Here is a 17,004-nt window from a genome sequence, read left to right as displayed (position 1 = left end):
AGAGAGAGAGAGAGAGAGAGAGAGAGAGAGAGAGAGAGAGAGAGAGAGAGAGAGATTGATTCTCAATGTTAAAATATCTCTCTGACACGCACTATGTCAAGTGGGTATTTATAACATATAAGCATCTAAAATCAATTGTATGAGTTTACACAAACAATTTCCTCTTAAATAAAGAATAATCCTTTAGAACTATACTGTAATTTATAACCAATATATAATCTGGTAATTTTATCCAATCATATTAAATCATTAAATTTATATTCAAGCTATGTCACCTATTATTGACTAATTTTACCACTAAAGAATTGATAAAATGTTATAGTACATACTTAAAGATTCACATTCCTCCATCTATGCAGTATAGTTTGTTGGTCAAAATGGGTGAAAAAATGAGACTACTGACATGAAATAAAGATAATGTCTTCTTCAAGTCAAGCTCATCTGATATTTTTATGGGCATGGCAGACAGTTTTCTTGGCAACGGCACAGAATGCTTTACCAATGAAATGATTGATATTATTGCTAGCATTTAAGATTTTTTTCTGTCATACTGAGATAGTCAGATAGTCACCTTTTAATAACTTATCAAGTTGCATGGCTCCATAAAGAACAAGGAATGAATAAGTGATGCATGACAGCTCATGATGCTCTTAAGTTACAATGTGCAGCCTGTTTTTAATTAAGATATTAAATATCACATATCCCCTTCTCTAGTTCTTAACACAGAAGAATACCTAGAGAAAACTGTTTGCTGAAATATTTGGTAATGCATCAGTCACTAGAATGTGGTTTAAGGCATAACTGGAATCACCCTTATCACATCCAGCTCTCTCTCTCTCTTCGTTTGTACTAATATGACAGAAAAAGAATACCATGGAAAGAAATGAAAGAGTTAATTTGTATTGTCTATTCTCAATGTGCATGTAAAGACTATTTCTCTTTTTATTCAGCTTTTTTTTAAAAAAAAAAAACAAGTCCTTTGACACAATATAAGGCAACTTTACACATTGTTCTATTGGAAACCCCCCCCCCCCATCTGATCTCAGCAGGAAAAATGTGAGATGAGACTTAGCAATTGGTTCCAAATGAAAGTTATCCAATTGGAAATCCCTGCTGCTTGGAAAAAAAGCAATCAAAAGAGAAAACACACTGAGGTGGCCTAAATCTTTCCAAACGTTATTCTGAAATATTAACATTCTAACCAAATAGGTTTAACTTTTAACTATATGGGAAGCTTGAACAATAAGGTAGAAAAATTACCAAGGATTGTATATTGCAAGTGAGAGATCTCAGCTAGGCCAACAGTGCATTACACAGATATATCAATCACAAATTTACAAATATGACATAAGAAAAGCTTAGGCATGTTAGTACTTCAGTTTAAAGGTTTTGTAATTGTTAGATATGCAAAAGACAAATTATACACAATGAAACTGATACAAAAGTTTTAAAAATGTATTAAAATCCTGAACTGAGGAGCCAGCAGTATTTATCTATCAGCTAATTTACAGGAATAAGATGCTCCCAGCAGAATAAATGAGAAATAGACCCATGACAAGAGGATCACTAGAAAGGAAGCATATTTTTACATTAGTAAATATTGGTTAAAGGAGACAGCTCATATGAAATAAGCATACAAGTCAATTTATCAAGTTGCTATAGGCCTAGCAACAGTGACACAAATAGAGACAGAGTTCTGTTTAGTCTTGGCATGTCTACTTGTTAAACATATATAGCCTGAATGAATGAACAAATACATACATACATACATACATACATACATACATACATACATACATTATTGGTAGATCTTTCTCACAATAAAGCAAAATATGCAAATATATATTAATTTAGTTAATATTTCAGTATGAGCCAGTTTCATGTAGTGGTTAGGCATCAAGCTAGAATGTCAACGCTGCTAACATTGGATGTTCTTGCTTTGGCAACAGATGGAAATGTAGCCATCTTTTCTCTATTGCTTTTAGAGTTCGTTGATGCTGGGAGGGGGAATGTGGATGAGAGTCCAGCTAGTCACAACAATAATAACTCAGCTGTGGGAACCCAAGGTTATTAGGTCCAGAATTGATAGAAAGTTGGCGGGCAGGAGAGATGGGGAGAAAGCCTGTGCTTCAAGTTAATTGGGGAATGTGATTTATGACTGTTAATTGGAGGAGGGAATTGCGCTTTGCTACTTTGTGCCAGGGGAGGGGAATTCAGTTTTTGGCTTCAACTATGTAGTGCCGATACTTTGTTTCTTGAATAAAAGATTCTTTAAGGAAAACATTGCCTCAAAGTTCTTTTGAAGAGATTCATCTGTCGGAACCATGACTTAGAAAATAGGAGACCAAAAGTTCTAGTACCACCTTAGGAACAAAGCCAACTGGGTGATCTTGGGCCAGTCACTCTCTTTCTGCCCTAAGAAGCAGGCAATGGGCAACCCACTTCTGAAATCTGACCAAGAAAACTACAGAGACATGTCCAGGTGGTCACTAGGAGCCAACAATGACTTGAAGGCATACACACAAAGAATGAATAGGCACAATGAAAAAATGATCATAAACCATTTTCAAATTTGGAAGGGGGGAGAAGAAAAATTGAAACCTATATTCCTCTCCTCTCCCCTCCCCTCCCATGCAAAAATCTCTCAAAGGTTGATTAGCCTACCTTGGATTGAATAAATTTATTTACTCTTACTACAGTACATTTTAAGGGAAACAATAACTTGGCTACTGAAAAAAAACTACCAATATAAATGTGCTTGTATCCTATCAAGAGAAAATCCCAGTTGGAGAGTGAAGAACATTCAGAGCCCACCCGTCAAGATTATGTTAGCATTTCTATTATAAATTATTTCATAACTTGATTATTTCAGTGTAGATCCAGTGTAGATTTGGCAAAGTCACTGATTTCTTCCCATCTTTTCCTTTAAAAAATTCAATTGCATATAATGAAAAGGCAGCAAAGTAAGGAAAACTGTTCTAAAAACACTTAAGGATTAAAAAAAGAGCTTTTCAAATGCTATTCAGTGTACATAAGTTCTCCACTCATTTATTTCTGCAACTATCCTCCAGATGTAGTTTTTGAGGAGCCATATTGCCCTGAATAGAGTGGAGACACAGTTCAGTAAACTGATACCTCCCTTGTCTTAATTAGCAGACCCTTTTTCCCAATTGCAACCAGAGGAGTTTTTCAGCTTTTTTTCTAAGCGAAGGAAATAGAAACAGTTTCAGCTTAATCTCAAGAATGGAATGAAATGAAAAATAGGGAGAGAAACAGACTAGCCCAGACAGAGAATGGAGTTCAAACTTGCATGTAATGGGAAAGAAGTCTTATTTCAATAACTAAAGCAAACCCCATCCTCAAGATATTTCTCATCTTGCTTCCTTAATTCTTTCCTAACCTCTTATGTCTTTTATTTTGTAAATCTGAGGGCAAGACTATTGTTTAGGAAAGGGGATGTAAGCACAATGGGAACTTCTTTGATTTCAGAATGAAGTATAAAAGTTTTAAATTAAAAATTATACATTAGACTGCAAAGCAGAATTATACAAATGTCACTCATTGGCTATACATCTCTTAGATGTATATTATCAACTCTAAAGCAGCAGCAACAAAAAACACCATGAATAACTTTGAACTTATTTTGTCTTTTAAGCAAAAGCACAGAACTAATATGTACTCTTCCCAAAAAATGTTCCACAAAAGATGGAGCAAATTATAAAAGATGCAACAGAAGTACTTGAATGACTGTTTGATAATATTTAATTTCTTTTAGTCTGAAGCAAGATCTAATAAGAATCCTGTAAGTGCAGAAAAGTTCTATCCCTATTTTTATCTCCCATAAGGAACTTACAAGTAATCATATATGTTTCAGCAACAGTAGTAGTAAATCTATTGATTCATGGGAAATCACATAGGAAATTACACTGCTTTCATTTTAGAGCAGAGGCCAGGCATGTGTGTATGCCCCTAGAATTTAGGAAGCAAATTTCCAAGAAACAAACAATAAAAATTGGTATGTAAGCCTTTGTTTGGCTTAATACAGTATACCAAAAATGTTCAATCATTTCTCCCAAACCAAAGGAAGTTCCAATTCCATACTCTTCAATAACATTATTTCATGTTTGAAATTATTTTAAAAAGTGTGGTTCTGAAGTGCTAAGGTTCAAAACTCACTTTGTGTTATTTGGAATTCTGGACCTCCCAATGCTTGTTATGTCTGAAGGTAAATAATCAATATAGGAAGGAAGAAGAGAAAAAGACAAGGAAACTTCTGAATATGCCCAGTTGGCTGCCAGATGTCCACTCTAATGGAATGTCCGTTGTTTTCCTGGATATATTCTTCATCTGCTCTTCATCATGAGTCCTTCCATGAATATCACATTATTCTCCTCCAGTTTACTGTCCCACCCACTCAGTTGGCTCCCTGTCCTTCAATTAGTACCTTAATTATATGCATTTAAAGAATTTGTATATCTCCTCTTGCTTCTCCCCTTCATTTTACATACTTGTTTTTATAATTTGACCAATCTTATCTCACTTCCTCTTAAGTCTTTTTTGACATGCTATTCTCAGTGAATGGATTAGTGTTGATTTATCAGTCTTAAATTCTTCTTCTGTACCCTCCCAATACCTTTGAGCCACGAGTTATAAATTAAGAACTTATAAACTTCCTATTCCTTGTAATTCACATATATTTATGAATATATCTCTCCAAAATAATTAATTTTAATAATTATTTATTTCTATTTCACAGCATTTCGTACTCTTGACAAGAATTCCAATTGAGAAATATTGTATATGAATAGATTATTCCATGCTATACTCCTAAACAAGGGGCACATCAGATGTCATAGTCCTATTTCTTTTCTTACCCCTGAAAGCTACATGTATTCAGCTGACAGTCTTGTTTGACCTTTTCACAGTAACCCATGAAAGAAGTTGTATAAGGCTATATAATGTGTCTGCGTTTATATCATATCATTCAATGAAAAGTATAAAATAAGAGGTTCATGAACTTTTGGTCCATATTAAAGGATTGTCAAAGGATGATATAGAATATTTGGATCAGTGAAAATGCAATTTAGGAGACATCCCCTAACCACCTCAGTTTTCATACTATTTCCATGAGTAAATGTCATTCATGTACATTTGATTTAAAGCTTTAAGTATGTAGATTTCTTAAGTGGATAATATTACAATACTGTTTCTTTGGAAACAGATACAACTTTATGTGAAACTTAATCTGAACACTCAAAATATAGGACAGCACCTTCAATCTACAGGGTAAATATATTCCAACTTAGAAAGACAATTGTAGTTTTCCTAGAAGATTTTAACTGTCTCTCTTACAAACCCTTGAGGTTGCAAAAGCCACATAGAAAACAGATCTATACCCATGCCCACCCCCAAATCTATATCTATATGTCTTATCTATTTTGAAATTTGATCAGATATTATTCATCACAAAGAAGAAGGATGTGCTCTAATCAGTCCTGTCTCTTGTTAAAATGTTTCAGTTTGAACTGTATTTAACATTAAAGATCAGTCTTCCCCAACCTGATGCTCTCCAGATGTTTGACCTGCAACTCCTATCACTGCTAAACAATACATCAGGTTGATTTTTCACTTCATTACAATATGAATAATTATTTAATGAAGATAAATTGCCAATTAGCAGATTGAACTACTTTACTGTGAATTATATTAAAAACGTCACAATACAAGCTCTTAAAAAGTATTTTAAATCTTTCATGCCATATAATCTACAGTATAACAGTCCACTTTTCCCCCTTGCTCTTTGACTGGCAAAGGTGGAGTTACTATGCAAAAGTTTCACTCCTAGAGTGAATTGTTTTAAAGTAGCTCAAACAACAAATCTTTCAAAACAGTGGGAAGAAATGAAAATAGTGACATTTTTTCCAGCAGAGCAACTATATAATACTAATAAATACATAACATACATTATGGATTCTCTTCTTCCCCACATCTCCAAGGTTTTCCATTAAAGTATATTGAGTAATTAATGAAAAGCTGAGGAGATATTCTTAGAATAGAAAATCTGGTCCTAGCCCAGATCAAACAGTGGGGAAGAGAAAAATCTACATGCAACGCAGAAAAATTCAGGAAGACTGATGAGACTATGGAAGAAGAGAGGATTAAGAAAGAGAAATATGTATTTTCCAAAAAGTAACATCTTACCGCTTTCATTCTTCTCTATTACATCCACCACTTCGCCAGCCTGCAGGCTGATCTCCGAGTTCTCCTGTTTCTCATAGTTAGATACCACCACATACTGCTCCAGGATCATAGGTTCAGAGTTAGCGTCAGCACCTGGAGAAGGGAAAAAGCAAGCTGTGAGCCAGCTTCCAGCCATGGCTCGTTGAGAGTCACCTCTGTCCATCCGACTCAGGATAGGCTGACTTGTCACCAAGGCCAAGCCAATCAGAACACAACTGTGGCTCACAGCGTATCCCCAAATGGCTGGCCATAAAGGAGTAGTTTCCTCTGGCCCACAGCTCAATAGAACAGAGGAACATTGGGGAATGACTGAGGAAGGGACAAAAAACAAAACAAAACAAAAACCCACGCTTAAATGTTTAAGCACAACAGCATAATGCAGACATTAAAATGCAGGATGGAGTTTGAAAATAAACCTCTTTCCAACATGGTTCCACACCATACTCATTCCTATTCAGAGAGAAAAATCCATCCCAATCACAGCCAACATAAAAGGACGAAAAAAGTAAGTCCAGGGCTGCTCCGATAAAATGGGGTAAAAAAAACAGAACAGTCTAGTCCGCAATTTCTTCTCCTTATACACTGAGCTCCTGCTTGCTTTTTACAGGCTTGAGACAGGCAAAAGAGGGTTGTGGACGCCCATCATATTTGCCTCTAGCTGCAGCCCTTAAATAGAAAACACATGAGCTATGTTGAAAAAGGGAGGAGGGAATGGAGGAAGGGAAGAGGGGAGGGTGCAATGGTCTGTTTACTTGAAACAGAAGAGTTATAGTACAGAATCCTGCTTACACAGCCCCCCCTTCTGCTCCAGTGTTCACCTTCTTCTAAACACAACTCAAAAGAAGTGTCCCGTTAAAGTAAACTGCATAGCAAATCTCTTGTTACAACTCTAGAATTGCAAAGTACTGGCAAAACCTGCTTTCTTATTTTTCCACCATCTCTTCTGATTCCTAAGTCTCCGTCTCTTTGCTTCATTATTTTATTACGCATTATTCTTGCTACATTTTCCCCAAGCTGATTATATGAAACATAATAATAAACATATTCTGCTACTATGGACAGTTTTTTTTTTAATTTGCTTTCCACAGCAAGTTGCAGCAGAAACATGCCTGCCCTTTGCTCATCAGTCACTCAGAACATAAACAAGGGCTTCTCCCGCCCACTTCTGAACACCCACAGGAAAATCGACTCTTATACACTGCCCTTTGGCGCCTGCAAGCAAGAAATATGTGCTACAGAAGCATTTTTTTTAAAACCAGTAACTTTTTTTTCCTTTTTGAACTCTTACCCCACTTCACTGCATACAGGCATACTTAGGAACAAAAGACTGAAAACTCCCAAAGAAGCCAAGAATTTTTCTCAAAAAATCTTGAAATACTTAAAAGTTTGAGAGATCTTTAAAAGCATATTATATGAATCTAATTGTCCATATCCAACCCCACCCCCCAATTCCTACAGCACAATGGCATCCTTTTTGTTCCTGTGTATTCTTGCCTGCATCTTCAAAGCCATGCTTCTGTATTTAGTTGTTTTCCACTTGCAAGGCTGGTACAGATGACCATATTTATATTACAGGGAGTCCTCGACTTACAACAGTTTATTTAATGACCGTTCAAAATTGCAATGGCACTGAAAAAAGGGAGTTATGACTGTTTATCACACTTATGACTGTTGCAGCATCACGTGATCAAAATTCAGAGGTTTGGCAACTGGTTCCTATTCATGACAGTTGCAGTGTCCTGGGGTCATGCCTTTGCGACCTTCCGACAAACAAAGTCAATGGGGAAGCCAGAATCACTTAACAACCCTGTTACTAACAACTGCAGTGATTCACTTAACAATTGTGGTGAGAAAGGTCATAAAATGGGGCAAAACTCACTTAACAACTGTCTTGCTTGGCAACAGAAATTTTGGGCTCAGTTGAGGTCATAAGTTGAGGGCCACCTGTACTCATCTAAGGTAGCATTCCAACAAGCAAGCATATCCTGTTTTGTAACCAATATTCCTGCATTTAAAACTTGGTGTTATTTTTTGTAATTTGTTATTTAAAGTACCACAACAGCAAAAGTGAAACCAGGGCTTTAGTTATCTTATAAAATCTAAATTTTAATGCTTCAGAGTTCTTTCAATGCCAAAAATTAAAATAAAACACAGGGAGTATAAAGTATTTGATATGGATTTTTCAAGTTATTATCCCATCCATGAGATAATAACCAGAAATCTATTGTAGGACATACATCAAATAAAAACTTGACAATCGATGTTTATTACTGTATTGCAAACAGCTCTAATCTAAAATCATTCAAGAAAAGTATAACTGTACTATAGCCCAGGGCTTTTCAACCAGTGGTATGTGACCATCCTAGAAAAGTGGTGGCGGGGGAGGGGAATGGGCTGAACCGGTGGCAGGACCGCACAAGCCTGAGCGAGAGATGGCTGGAGTTGCAGGGCTGTCAGGGCTCAGCGGAAGCGCCAGGATCAGCGCTTCTTTGGGACTGTCAGTGGAAGCGCCAGGATCAGCGCCAGACTCCAGCTGGAAAGCAGCACTGATCCTGGTGCTTCTGCTGAGCCCAGAAGAAGCGCGGATCAGCTGGAATGTTGCAGCATCTCCAGGGTCTTGTGATTTACATTCAGATGCTTGGCAACTGATTCATATTTATGACGGTCACAGTATCCCAGGGTCATGTGAAGTGACCAAACCTGCTGCAACCACCCAGCAGACGGGGGGGAATAAAAACCAAACACCCCCCCACCCACCCCCACTGCCAATCCTCAAAAGAAATGCTCACAACAATGAAAACCTTGGACAGGAGGAAGGGCACTGTCTTGCTCGGCTGTGGCTTGGGGGGCACTTTTTTCAATGCCATTGTAACTTTGAACAGTCACTAAGCAAACTGTTGTAAGTCGAGGACCACCTGTACTTTATCACTTTTTTCCTTTTTTGGGGGGGGGGTCATCAAGTTTTTGATACCTTGCTAGGCAACTGGTGGTACTCGGATGTTGCCATATCCTAAAAGTGGTATAATGGGTGAAACGGTTGAAAAGCCCTGCTATAGCCTATCCTGGTCAGTAATGCTTCCCTTTCACAACTTTTCAGATAGCAGCTCAGCCCAAGACAGCTACAAACATGCAACATAGCAAAGCCAGACTCTTCAAAACACCCAAATGTCAACTCTCTGAGGGATATTTCAAAATCATTCTATGTAAATGGGCCTACCTGTTACTAAGATATCTTTTATCAACAACAGCTCATGAACAACCATTGTAAAAAAATGGCTGGCTTCACATATTGTTTTAATCACATTACTTAAGCATGATACATTGGATTGATGTAACATGATAAATACAATAAATCTGAGCATAATGCTTGGATTCAAATAATACACTAAATCAAAGCAACCCTTATTATGCCTTAGTACGATGTACGTAAGGCATCAGTGTAAGACTAGGAGATCATGAATTCTAATCCTTCTTAGGCACAAAGCCAGCTGGGTGACTTTGGGCCAGTCATTTTCTCTTGGGCCGTAGGAAGCAGGTAATGGCAAACCACCTCAAAAAAAAAAAAACCTTACCAAGAGAACTGTAGAAACTACTCCAAGAAATTGTCAAGAGTTAGGTTAAAGATTGAAGTATACTATAATCATAATAAATGTATAATTTTTCAAGACTCCTATAAGTCTTTTTAAACAATTTTGAGAATATCTAAGAAACTATATGGGTTTTTTGGACTGGATTATATATTCTGGTAAAAAAAAAGTATAGGATAGAATGTGCACACAAAGGGAAGCACTATATGATCAATCCCAAAACTATAGGATTTGAATATTACAAATGTACAATATACTGTAGTCAAGGAATCAACATAAGAAGTAGAAATAGCTTTGACAGAACCTGTGACAGGTAAACTAGTCCACCGGACCACCCCAACGATGCCGCGGAAGTGATGTCCCGGTGCCTGGAGGCCGTGCAAGTCTGGATGGGGAGGAACAGGCTTCGACTCAACCCGTCCAAGACCGAGTGGCTGTGGTTTCCGGCGTCACGACATAGCCAGTTGGCTCCATCCCTGGCTATCGGGGGCGAGTCATTAGCCCCCGCGGAGAGGGCCCGCAACCTGGGCGTCCTCCTGGATACTCGGCTGTCTTTAGATGACCATATGACAGCCGTGGCCAGGGGGGCTTTTCATCAGGTTCGCCTGATACGCCAGTTGCGCCCCTTTCTGGATCGTGACGCTCTACGCACGGTCACTCAAGCCCTCGTTGTTTCCTGCCTGGACTATTGCAATGCTCTCTACATGGGGCTCCCCTTGAGGTGCACCTGGAGGCTCCAGCTAGTTCAGAATGCAGCCGCGCGGGGGATCCTGGGGGCCTCTAGATACTCCCATGTAACACCTCTCCTGCGCGAGCTGCACTGGCTGCCTGTGGCCTTCCGGGTGCACTTCAAGGTGTTAGTAACAACCTTTAAAGTGCTCCATTGCAATGGACCTAGGTATTTGCAAGACCGCCTCCTGCCAAACACCTCCCTTCGACCAGTCTGCTCCCACAGAGAGGGCCTTCTTAGGGTGCCGTCGGCCAGTCAATGCCGGCTGGCGACCCCCAGGGGGAGAGCCTTCTCTGTGGCAGCTCCTGCCCTCTGGAATGACCTACCCCCCAACCTAGGTACAGTTGCGGACCTGCGCCTTTTTCGCCGAGCCCTGAAAGCCCATCTATTCAGTGCGGCCGGCCTGGCGTAGTTTGATTATGTTTTAGTGGGGGTTTTGTTATGGGGTATTTTAGACCAGGCCTGTTATTTAATTTGATTTTAGACCAGAAACTTGCATATATTTATCGTGGTTTTTATTATCGCCTGTTCACCGCCCTGAGTCCCGTAAGGGAGATAGGGCGGTATATAAATTCAATAAATAATAATAATAATAATAATAATAATAATAATAATAATAATAATAATAATAATAATAATATGACCAAGTGTTCCAAACATAACTAGATATTGATTACTCACCTTTCTTAGGCAAGAGGATCAAAGATACAGGTTTATGTAAAAAAATTGCAAATGTAAAAGGGAAATACTGGACTATTTTACAAGACTATTCTTACAAGGGTAAGAATAATTTATCTTTAAAATAGAAGGTATTCAGAAATATTTGGAAAATGGGGACATTAAATTCCAATTTAATTATTGCAAAATAAAAGACTTCCTACCATCATTATTTACACCCGAAAAAAATAAAAAATATCTTTCAGTAATCTCAGAAAGGAGAATAGCTATCTTTTCAGCCAGTACTCCTCCCTAAGTCATCTTGCTGTCTAAGGGAGAAAAAAAAACCTGTCTAACTGGTTTACTCTTTTAAGAGATTATATTTATGAAATGGCAAGGTTTTTAAAACAGTAACTTCTTCCGCACACTCATCTAAACCAGGGCTTTTCAACCAGTGGTACGGGTACCACCTGTGGTACATTGGCACCTGGCAGGTGGTATGCGACCATCCTATAAAAGTAGCAGGGGAGGGGAATGAGCTGAACCAGTGGCAGCACCGCACAAGCCTGAGCAAGAGATGGCTGGAGCTGCAGGGCTGTCAGGACTCAGCGGAAGCACCAGGATCAGTGCCGCTTTCCAGCTGATCGGCGCTTCTTTGGGGCTATCAGGGCTCAGTGGAAGCACCAGGATCAACACCAGGCTCCAGCTGTAGCTCGGCGCTGATCCTGGTGCTTCTGCTGAGCCCTGAAGAAGCACCAATCAGCTGGAATGTTGCAGCATCTCCAGGGTCTTGTGATTTACATTCAGATGCTTGACAACTGATTCATATTTATGATGGTCACAGTGTCCCAGGGTCATGTGAAGTGACCAAAACCTGCTACAACCACCCAGCAGATGGGGAGAATAAAAACCAAACACCCCCACCCCACTCCTGCTGCCAATCCTCAACAGAAATGCTCACAACAATGAAAACCTCGGACAGGAGGAAGAGCGCCGCAGGGTGGGCAGGCAGGTGTCTTGCTCGGCTGTGGCTTGGGGGGCACTTTTTCAGTGCCATTGTAACTTCGAACAGCCACTAAGCAAACTATTGTAAGTTGAGGACTGCCTGTACTTTATCACTTTTTTCCTTTTTTTTTTTGGGGGGTCATCAAGTTTTTAACACCTTGCTAGGTGACTGGTGGTACTCGGATGTTGCCATATCCTAAAAGTGGTACAATGGGTGAAAAGGTTGAAAAGCCCTGATCTAAACATAATAAATACCGGCAGTGTTCTTTCTTACACTTAGAGACAGTTTATCAGGAAACACTGTCACTCTAAAATTCTCCCATTATGTTAATGGTGAAGTGAGGGGGGTTATTTATTCAAAGAGGTTTTGCCCTACTCATTAGGCAAAAAAGACTTCTAGGGTAGCATACAAAAATTAGATTGTCTTCTGCCCTCAGAAATATAATCTTAAAGAAAGGCAATATTGATGTTGGCAACTTTGGAAGCAATAGAAATATTAATTTAATAATATTAAAAAACTAAAAGATTTTGTGCTGTTATCTGGTTTTAAAATTAATAAACAAAAGATGATGATGTTAACAATATAAAAATAAAAACAACAAATAGAATGGATATAAAATGGTTTTAAGGTTAAAAAAAGTGAAATACTTAGGTATTACTATGAGAAACTTTAATTGTATGTTGTATGAGAATAATTATATTAAGACATGGAATGAAATCAAGAAGGACATGTTAATATGGGAGAAATGACAATTATCGTTGTTGGGGAGAATTTCTGTGAAAAAGTCAGTTTTGCCAAGATTGATACCTATTTTAAATGATATATATTATAAAAACTGATGTACCTTTTAAGCAATAGCAGAAAATAACATCCAACATATATGGCAAATAAGGAAAAACCAAGAGTTATATATAAAATTCTTCAAGTTGCAAAGGAACGAGAATTGGGATTGCTTGATCTGAAACATATTTTGCAGCCTGGTACTCAGTCTGAATAAAGGAGTGGGTTTTGCTGAGAAATAATTTTAGAATTAGAAGAACATGATCTGAGGTTCATATGGCATGGTTTTCTATGGTACAATAAAGTTAAAGGTTCATGTACATTTTCAGAATCATTAGAAGTATCAAAATGAGACTATGGAACAGATATAAAGCCAGAGTGTCTGAAAATACCTTTATAGGTATTGGAACAAGAAATACTTTATAGGAGACTTCTAGTTTTGTGCCTGTAGCGCATGGCCGTGCGAGAGTGGACTTCCGCTCCCCACAGCTAGTTTCGCTCTGCCAGGGGTCCGAAGTCGCCCTGAAGAGGTGACCGTGAAGGAGGGGCGCCCTGTTGATCACAAAGAGACAGCAATCACTTTGTTTGATCTGGGGAAAGCCCTCCGAACCTGACAGGAGAAAGGCTAGCCACATGCCAGCGTCTAGCCCAAGCTACCTGCAGCCTAAGTCCAAGATAACTAATCAGAACAACGGCGAACAGTATGCTTGGAACTGGTGAGAGTATTTGATCTTCTCTCCCTTATTTTGCAACTAAGTCCCTGGGAAAGATCGCCAAAGCAAAAAACCTCCAAAAGTGAGGGGAGGTGATTCCCATTCCTCCATAGACGGAAGCGGCGAATTAATCTTTAAGGAGGAAAGAAACATATTGAAATTAAATTTAAAATATTACAATCTGATCAAACTTTGAAACTAAAACAAACTGCTAAGATTATATTCTAAAGGATTTTGATGAAATTATTAAAAAAAGAAAAATAATAAGAACTTCTTGCCTGAAAGAGCTAGAAAACAAATATTTGCTGACATCTAGTGGACAATTAGAATATAGCACATTAAAGACAATGCCCAGAAACAAAGAAAAATCTGTTCCCATGAGCTCTAATAACCTTTAAGAAGATAGTTGCCAGGGGACAAAGAAGAGATTGTATACTGGGCCAGCCATAAGATTGGAAAGTGTTTGAAGGAAAAGAAATATATTGATTGTGGTCTAAATATACGAATTGTTTAAAAACTTTGATCTATGACTAGGTTTTGAGAGGGAAAGTTACAGGAAGGATTTAAGGTGGCTAAATATATTGAATTGCAATTCTGACAGGTTGACAATTGATTCCTGAAAGAAAGAATTGTTATAAAACACTGATTTTACTGAAACCTTGACAATTGAAAATTACAGTGGATTATAAAAATTATACATAAAAACAAGAACTATATACAATTGGACTGTTTGGATTTTGAGTTTTGGCCAGGCTAATTATAGAGACTATGGCACTTATGATGGATTATTCGAAAGGGGGAGACAACATGGATATGACATATTCATTGAAAAATGATAGAAAGCCACACTTAATATCTACTCTTGAAGGATTCAACTGGAAAGATCAAAGACCTGTAGAAGCAACATTTCAAGACAAATACTTTCCAAGAAGAAATTTATGCAATGCTATGACAGACACAAATCACAATAGCTCTAAACCACAAGGAGATCAAACATAACTTTGATAACACAAAGGAATACACTTCTAATTTAAATCTACAATCAAAAAACATTCAAAGAATGATGGTAAAGAATGAACAAACAAATCAGATAACAGAATGTGAACTAGAAAAAATGACTTAATTGGCGAAGTCACAAATGAAGGGAACTATAACTTAATACAAACAAGAAAAATTTCACAAGATTTGGATATAACAATAAATATGGAAAAGATACCTTATGCTTTAGAATGTCAAAATAAACCTGAGAAGAAAGAAGACTTAACAAAATGGACACTGCTAGGAGAATCACTGTTTGGGAGTCAAAAAGCATACATCTTATGTATTATGTATCCTCTATGCCTAACAACAACTACAAAAATACAAGAACTGTTTGACAAGTTGAAAATATTAATTTGGAAAACAATTTGGCAAAGGAAGAAGATTAGAGACAGGCTTAAGAGACTTGACTCACCCTACCAGATGGAATATTATACGAGCAAACACTTGTTTGAATATGGCTAAATAAACAAATAACTTTGGCAATAAGGGGGCTTTAGAATAAGTAAGAAGAGATGTAAGTAATATGGTATTTTTTGATAAGACACAAAATGTAAAAATATTGGGATGATGAAAGTGAAGGAAAAGTTTTGAACTTTAAAGACAAATTAAGTTTGAAAAGATTTAGGATTGAGGAATGATTGAAATATTGTGGGGAAATTAGGCTTAATAAGAACTTTGAAAAAAGGATATAAAGTGATTTAATTAATTTTTACAAATAGAAGTGAAATATAAATTGATTAAAAAAGATAGGTAGATGTTATGATAGATAAGTAGTATAGTATTTCTATAATATATGAAATATGAAAATATTGGGATGATATATTTAAGTGGAAAATTTGGATATTTAGATGTTAATTATTGAGAAAATTATGATTGATAATAATTGTTTGAATATTATGGGGAAATTGAGTTTAAACAAGATTTATGAAAAGAAGATATATGGTGAATTAATAAGATGACTTTTACGAACATAACATAAGTTGATAAGAAAAAAATGCTATATATGGACACTATTATAGTTGGTATAAATATAGAAGAAAATGTTTTTATTTGATCATTTAAATATGGATAATATTAAATATAAGAAATTTTATTTGTTTAATGCTGAAGAAGGAGAAGAGAGGATCAAGGAAATATATTATCAATTGATATACTAATTATGGAAATATAAAAATTATTATTGACTATTAATTAACTATTATTGATTGTAAAAAAAATTCTTGAACCAAGACAACATGCTGTACACCAGGCACTAAGGTTGTTATTGTAAAAAAGTAATAAAACTCTAAAAAAAAGAAAAATATTTATAGGAAAGAAACAATAAGTAAAGAAAAATGGTTAACTTTTCAATAGTTGTTGGAATAGAAACATGGGGAATATAAGATGAAATCAAAAGAGCAGTTGGTTGCAGTGAGATTTAATTTTTGAGTTTATTGTAATATACAATACAAATGAAAACAAAGATCAGAAGGACAGGAGAAAGAAGTGTACAATAGAAAAAAAAAGAAAAGAAAAAAAGCAGTGACTTCTGACTATTTTCAGTGCAGAAAAATACAAGCTATAATTACAACCTCAATCTTTGCTTTTCATTTCTGATAATATACAAGCCATTTCTATAACAACAAAGTTAATCTAATCATCAAACCTAAGATCAATTTTTTATTTTTTCTCCCATTTTGAGCATAAAGTCCAAAAGTGGTTTCCAAGTAGAAACAAACTGGAAAAGTTCTCTCTAAAACAGTTAGCTTTGCCAACTCCATCACTTTTTCCATCCATTTTTCCAAATTCTTAAATCTATTAATGTGGTCTGAGGGATTTACTTTTCAATGGTTTGGGCATAGCTAAGACAAAGATTTAACATAGATAATAGGATATTTGGAATTGAGCAGCAGAAGACAATTTGACTACACGCAGACATATAATTGCTAAAATGTATAAACTTTTACATTGAAGTGGACGCACAAATGAAAGACTAATAAAATGAGATAAGGCCTTTAGATATAATGAATATACTGACAGAACAGTGTGAAAATATGTGATTAAAAGGACTGAAATTTACATTAGAACTTAAAAGAGAATTTTTACAAAGTGATGTACCACTGATACATGACTTCAGAAAAAATGTCTAGATTAATGTATAAAGTACTTCAAGTTTATGTTGGAAATGTGCACAACATGAATGGTTCATTTTATCATGTCTAATGTACTTGTAAAAAAGCCAGAAATTTTTGGGTTGAAATACATATAAAG

The 17,004-nt window shown here is 36.7% G+C and overlaps 1 protein-coding gene across 1 annotated transcript in view; it reads right to left on the bottom strand.

Annotated features, from left to right (window-relative positions):
* The window catches only part of SH3PXD2A (SH3 and PX domains 2A), a 243,262-nt gene that overhangs the window by 59,979 nt on the left and 166,279 nt on the right, over positions 1-17,004 (bottom strand). Inside the window, exon 8 of the mRNA XM_015812791.2 lies at positions 6,202-6,333. Within this exon, the coding sequence (XP_015668277.2) occupies positions 6,202-6,333 (132 nt within the window). The remainder of the gene's footprint in view (positions 1-6,201; positions 6,334-17,004) is intronic.

This window comes from Protobothrops mucrosquamatus, unplaced genomic scaffold, assembly GCF_001527695.2.
Source record: "Protobothrops mucrosquamatus isolate PMUCROS unplaced genomic scaffold, P.Mucros_1.0 scaffold110, whole genome shotgun sequence".
NCBI lineage: Eukaryota > Metazoa > Chordata > Lepidosauria > Squamata > Viperidae > Protobothrops > Protobothrops mucrosquamatus.
Note: the sequence above shows the minus strand (reverse complement) of the source record. Positions and strands in the feature narration are given on the sequence as shown.